Below are 6,891 nucleotides of genomic sequence, written 5' to 3'. Positions count from 1 at the left end.
AAAATCTCAAGGTCATGAAAGATACAGAAAGGCTCAGCAACCATCACAGGTGACAGGAACTAAGGAGACATAACCAACTGCACTGTGGGACCCCAGATTGGGTCCTTGAAAAGAAACAAGCACGGTAAGGAAAAAAATGGTAAAACATGAATAAAGTCTGTAGTTTAGTTAATAGAACTGTACCAAGGTTAATGTCTTAATTTTAGTAATTGTTATAATTATATGAGATGTAAACATTAGGGGAAGCTAGGTGAAAGGTATACGGGAAATCCAAATTGCTCTTGCAGTTTTATAAGTCCAAAATTACCTCATAATAAAAATTCTTTTAAAAGTTACAAATTCTCTGTAACTTACAACTTCCAGTAGAAATATTTATCTATACACATTTCAAAGTTAATAGGTAATTGAAGCAATTTGCCCAAACTAGTTACATATTTTTAATGAAATATTTATCATGGCCTATTTATACAAGAGCACTTCAAGACAATTGGATTATGTCTTTGAATAAATACAAATAGTTCTAATGTCACTTGACATTTGGGGGAGAGTAATTCTCCTAATTATTTTCATTCTTTACCTTTCATTCTTTAATTTGCTTATGGAAACCTGGACTAAATCTCAGCTGGTATATGGAGTTATCTCCAGATATAAATGGCTCACATCATATTCAGCAAATTGATGCAGAGATGTTTCTAGTTTTTAATCATCAGGTACAATTGGAATTTTGTTGAGAACTTGAAGTCTGAATAAAGATGAGATTGGATAGTCATTTAATCCAGTAGTTCTCAATGGGAAGCCAGTAGCAAAATTTTCACTTGTCTAAGGCAAAAATGATAAAAAATAATGGCAAAATACATTTTTACAAAACTGTATTTTTTAATTTAAAGGATAAATTCCTTGATGGGATTATTGTCTTACCATTTTTTTAAATTTTGATATCATTAATGTATAATTACTTGAACATTATGGTTACTAGACTCCCCCCATTATCAAGTCCCCCCCACATACCCCATTACAGTCACTGCCTGTCAGCATAGTAAGATGCTATAGAGTCACTACTTGTCTTCTCTGTGTTATACTGCCTTTCCCATGCTTCCCCCACATTATGTGTGCTAATCGTAATGCCCCATTTTTCCCCTTATCTCTCCCGTCCCACCCACCCTCCCCAGTACCTTCCCCTTTGGTAACTGTTAGTCCATTCTTGGGTTCTGTGAGTCTGCTGCTGTTTTGTTCCTTCAGTTGTCTTACCATTTTTATATTAAAATATCATTTCATGAAATCATGATATGAAATGAGAGATTTTTGTTTCATTTTAATTTAATGTCCATACACAGAAAAATAAAGTTTTTAGTAGTATACCTCCTGTCCATTTTGTGTATGTGTGTGTGTGAACTTCACTGCTGTTTGGAATTCAGTGTCTCAAAATCACTTATCTATACCACTTTCTTTCCTCATCACTGACGTCACCCAGGCTCCATTATGTTCACATCATTAACTGTGATCAAATACAGTAAATCAGTGACAAATACTACTCAAATGCAGTTGCTTTTAGTTAAAAATATTTTAACTAATTAGAACCCACAAAAGTTATTTCTATGTCCTTTCTCATTTCAAGTCTCTGATTTCAGCATACCATAAGCAATCCTAACCTAAATACATGGAATACTATGTTTTGTGCAGGAAAGACCTTTACTCCAAATGACCAGGATTATAACTCAATTTATGGAAAATATTTCATATTAATGAGAAAGATAATTCATTGATATTCTGCATTTACTTGATCTATTCTCAAAGTACTAAGGAGAATATTGAAGGCAGCCATAGGTTACACCAATTCTGCCCTAAGCATCTACAAAGTTTTAAAAATAACAACACTTTTTTAGTATATTCTGGCAACCAGCTAGACAGCTAGGTGGTACCATTACGTATCAATCGTAATTCCAAGTATAAGACTGATATCAATAAATATGATCTGGTATATTTGAGAAACGTTTTAAGGGGTACCGTTCTGCCTTTGGAATTCCAGGTATACATATTGCGCCCTTCTGTGCAGGACATATCCTCATAGGTCTGAATTCACACACATTTGTATAAAATAAGGCAAGTAATTAAAGCTTCGTTAATGCAAAGTTTTTAACTTCTAAGACCCAGTTAGTAGTATTGATAGCATTCTCAAAATATGTTAGTGTTTTATTTAGTTTCTTTAATTTTAGAGTGAGAGAATTTAAAGAAGCTTATGACTGTAATGGGGTATGTGGTGGGGACTTGATAATGGGGGGAATCTAGTAATCACAATGTTGTTCATGTAATTGTATATTAATTGATACCAAAATAAATAAATAAAATAAAATAGCTTATGAAGGCAGAGAGTGATGATCAAAAAGAAGCCAAACTTGTTCCCCTACTCCATTTTATTTTGTGAATAATTTGTTAGGAAATACTTCTTTTTCTCAGTTTCCATGTCATTACTTCAGAATGCTCAGAGGACAAAATGGCTTTAAATCAAGTCTGGTAGTACCTGAAGATGTATCTTTTTTTTTTTTTAAGGCTATTGAATTGGTTGTGATGAGCTTTTTACTTTAATATCTTTTTATTTTGTAGTTAATCAATAGCACTTGTTAACTACAACAAGCCTCACTTATTTTTTCCTTATCCACCTTTCATTGCACACATTCAAATAACTGCTCTCTGATATGGAATAGGATAGACATGGGGAAAGGGGAAGTTGGGCATAAAGCGCAAAGTGTATAAAGAGAGATTTGAGACCACTCAAAAATGCCTCAAACAGCCATTAAGAAACCTACATCTAACAACTGGAGTATATTCTTGAACTGAATCTCTTTAGCCGTATATGTGTCCTAATTGGTATTTGCATATAAGTCAAATCCTTTTTTTTCTTTACCCTTCATCTTAACTGATTATCTATGAGGACCACCATTCACCAGGCATTTGCATGATTATGAATGATGGCATATAAGATGTTGACTCAAAGATGACCTCTACTCATGAAGGGACAAAAACCTAGAAACTTCTGAATAATGATAAACTACATTCTTCCTCTCAAACCCAGTCGATTCCTGATACATCAAAATTGGAAGCTAGTTCTCTTCCCTATGCATGCGTAACATGTTCTCCTGGAAAATATCATTTAAAGTCAAAATAACAGGATATCTCTATGGAACTAATAAGCACTTCCAGGGACAGGACCAATGAACTTCCTGGGGAGACATGAATAATATCTACATGTAGCTCAAGAACATGAGCTACATATAGTCATCAGGTACTCGGGCATGGCCCTCAGACCCCCGGGACCTATTCCTATCAGAATCTGGTGGTAAACTGGAGCCAGCCTCTGTTTTTACCTCTCCAGTGCCATGGGGAAAGGGGAAGTTGGGCATAAAGCGCTTAAGGAACCGGAACTCACTACTGCTGGTGCCAGTGGCTGAGCACAGTTCATAGGGGCAAGGCTGGGATAAAGGTCCATTAGCTCCTCCTTGTACCAGGTCGTTAGGGAAATTACAGTCATCATAGAAATGCTCTTGAACTGTGAACTTTTCTCTGTATTTGATCTTCTGGCAGATGTGTATAATGAAGATCACCGTGACAGAGAGGAGAAAGAGAAAGGAAAGCACAGCCAGAGAAATGACCAAATACTTAGTGGAAGGATTTACCCCTGCGGGATGCTTGGCTGGATCCCGGAACTGCAGGTAGGGCTCAGAAAAGCCATCTACCACCAGGATGTTGAGGGAGGCAGTAGTGGAAAGAGCTGGTTGTCCATGATCCTGGACAAGAATGGTCAGTCTCTGTATCATGGGGTCTCTCTCAGATATCTGCCGTGAGGTATGAATTTCCCCATTTTGTTGTTGAACAGAGAATAACCCAGGGTCGGTGGCCTTAAGCAGATGATATGAAAGCCAAGAATTCTGACCTGAGTCACCATCCACAGCCACCACCTTGGTTACCAGATAGCCGGCCTCTGCAGACCTGGGCACCAGGTCATTGCAGGGCAGTGTGCCATTCTGCAGTGGGTACAAGATCATTGGGCGGTTGTCATTGTCATCCAGGACGACTACTCTGACAGTAACCTGGCTACTCAGTGACAGGAAGCCTCCATCTGTTGCCTTTACCATAAACTGAAAATTCTGAATGGCTTCATAATCCATGGTTCTCAGTGCATAGAGCTTCCCATTGTCTGAATTTATGGAGATATAAGCAAAGACTGATAGATCTCCACTTTCTGGAGGCAGCAGAGAATACGTTACTTGGGCATTCTCACCCAGATCTAAATCTTCAGCATGGACTTTGCCAATAAAAACTGCAGGGCTGTTGTTTTCATGAACAGTCAAGATGTAGGAGTCTTTTAGAAATATTGGGGGGTTGTCGTTAATGTCAGATATTAGTACCTCTATCAAAGTCTCCGTGGACAGATTGGGTGGCCCGGTATCCATGGCAACAAGGGTGATATTGTAGCCTGAGACTTCCTCGCGATCCAAGCCTCTATCAGTGACCAGCGAGTACGAATTCCGGAAGGTAGGTTTGACTGCAAAGGGAAGGTCTTCTTTGAGGAAGCAGGTGATTTTTCCTCCCACTCGAATGTCCCGGTCTCGGATAGAGAACAGGGCCACTACAGTCTGCCGTGGGGAGTCCTCAGGGAGAGGGCTGGACACAGAGGAGACCGTCACTTCAGGAGGATTGTCATTCACATCTATCACTTCCACCAGGACTTTGCTGTGGGCCGAGAGGCCTCCTCCGTCAGTGGCTTGAATGTCAATATCATATGTTTCAATAGTTTCAAAGTCTAGGGGCCCTCGTAGCCGAACCTCTCCAGTTTGAGGGTCAATCTGAAACGTCTGGAGAATTGTTTCTGGGTTTTGAGCTAAAGAGTAAGTTATCTCCTTGTTGGAGCCCTCGTCCAGGTCCGTGGCAGTCACCGTGGCCACTAAAGAACTATTGGCGCTATCTTCGGGTACCTGAGCGCGGTACACCAACCGGGAGAACTGGGGCACGTGGTCGTTGACATCCAGAACCTCCACGCGGATGTGGGCGGTGCCAGACTTGGGCGGGGACCCGCCATCCACCGCTGTAATTGTCAAGTTGACTTCGGGCTGCCCCTCTCTGTCCAGGGGTTTATCCAGCACGAGCTCTGCATATTTGGGCCCGTGGCTGCGGAAGCGGGTGTGCAAGTGGAAATACGCGTTGGCGCTCAAGCTGTAGTTTTGGAGGCCGTTGAGACCCACGTCCAGATCCTGGGCGCTCTGCAGAGGAAAACGTGAACCCAGGGGAGTGCTCTCCGGAATCTTTAAAAGTGGCTCCTTGTTTAGGAAAACCGGGGCATTGTCATTGATATCGAATACCCTGACCTCCGCACGAAAGGACTGCAGCGGCTCCACCAGCACTATTTCAAAGTGCAGAACGCACGGGTCGGCTTTGCCACAAAGAGACTCCCGATCCAGTTTCTCCTTCACGAACAGATCCCCGGTCTTGCGGTGGAGCCGGAAATGTAGTTTGTTGCCCTCGGAAACGAGCCGCGCCCCGCGCGCTGCCAGCTTCCCTACCTCCAGCCCGAGGTCCTTAGCCACATTAGCCACAAACGAACCGCTCTCCATCTCCTCCGCCACGGAATAGCGGATGGTTGCCGCACCCCCCACAGATAGGCACAGAAACAGAAGGAGAGCCCTCACCTGCCTGCTTTGCAAGAGTTTTCTGCGCGCAACCGCCATCCGTTCTCACAAGCGCGCTCCTGCAGCAGCCGCCAACCTGTTGAGGATATACTTTCACTTTCCGCCCAGGGCTGCTGTCGGCTTTGGAGCCTCTCACCGCAGCGCCGCCAATGGCTAGCGGAGCGCGGTAAGCTGTTTTGCACTTGGAAGAAAATTTGCATTAAGCAACTCAACTCCCCAGTCTGTCGAATGTATTAATAGATATGTTCTCATTCCGGAGAGTTAGGTAGAGGTTGAAAGTTGTTGCCAAAGCAACCGCAGACTCGCCTTTTAATTCCCTTTCAGATAAGAGTCCTTGGGAATTGAGAAGCCAATGAGGATACTAGCTCAAGCTGAAGTCACCGTATCTGCGTATCTGGGAGCGGGCTGGGGCCGCTGCAGCTACCGGCAAACAGCTAGGAGTAAGTAAGCAAGCTACACCGCACACTCCACGCAGTCCGCGCAGAGATCAAGACAGAGGCACAAACAAGATCCTGCGGTGTCTTCTAGAGTCTCTAGAGCCAAACGGATAGGGCTGAGGGTGGAGGGCTTGGAGGAAGTGCTCGGCAGGAAAAGGAAAGGGGACAGGCAGAAGTCTTCTTTCAGGGAACCTGAGGTCCAGTATGTACACTGATAGGAGAACCGCCAACTAGCCTCTTGATTTGCACAAATCCATACCTTCCCCCAGAACTCTCAAGCGCTTAGGAAGAGCTGGCTTGTCATGTATGATTAAGATTATGGGGAAGTAATATTTATTGGGTGTGATTTCTATATATTGGTACTGCGTTAAGTGATTTACATGCCTTATCTAATTTAATCCTTGCAAAAAATTATATGAGGTTCACATTATTATTATTTCTCTTTCGCAGATGAAGACACTGAGACTGGAGAGGTTATGTCACTCCCCCAAGGTCCTCCACCTAGTAAGCACTAGAGAAAGAACTCAATTTAATTTGCCTGACTCTAAAGTCTATGCTCTTAATCAGTATATTACTCTGCTTCCAGATAAGAATTAACTAAACGAAGATAAATGTTTGGCTTTGGATTTTAAAGGAAATGAGATAATGTACTCACATATTAAAAAAATGGCCTAATAGAAATTTGGGGGGTATTTATTGAGAATTTCTTTTACAATCATGGGATCATAAGAATGGTTTAAGAACGACAAGGTGCCTCAAGAAGATGAGAGCCA

General features: G+C 42.1%; 1 protein-coding gene across 1 annotated transcript; it reads right to left on the bottom strand.

Annotated features, from left to right (window-relative positions):
* Positions 1-2,354: 2,354 nt before the first annotated feature.
* PCDHB1 (protocadherin beta 1) lies at positions 2,355-5,841 on the bottom strand. The gene has a single exon (XM_036896006.2). It carries the CDS (start codon positions 5,718-5,720, stop codon positions 3,264-3,266), a length of 2,457 nt encoding a protein of 818 aa, XP_036751901.2. The 5' UTR covers positions 5,721-5,841; the 3' UTR covers positions 2,355-3,263.
* Positions 5,842-6,891: the final 1,050 nt, after the last annotated feature.

Source organism: Manis pentadactyla, chromosome 13, assembly GCF_030020395.1.
Source record: "Manis pentadactyla isolate mManPen7 chromosome 13, mManPen7.hap1, whole genome shotgun sequence".
Classification (NCBI taxonomy): Eukaryota; Metazoa; Chordata; class Mammalia; order Pholidota; family Manidae; genus Manis; species Manis pentadactyla.
This window is presented reverse-complemented; position numbering and strand designations above follow the sequence as displayed.

Excerpts from the sequence above, each read along its gene's own strand:
- PCDHB1 (XM_036896006.2), bottom strand. The coding sequence starts at position 5,720 with ATGGCGGTTGCGCGCAGAAAACTCTTGCAAAGCAGGCAGGTGAGGGCT.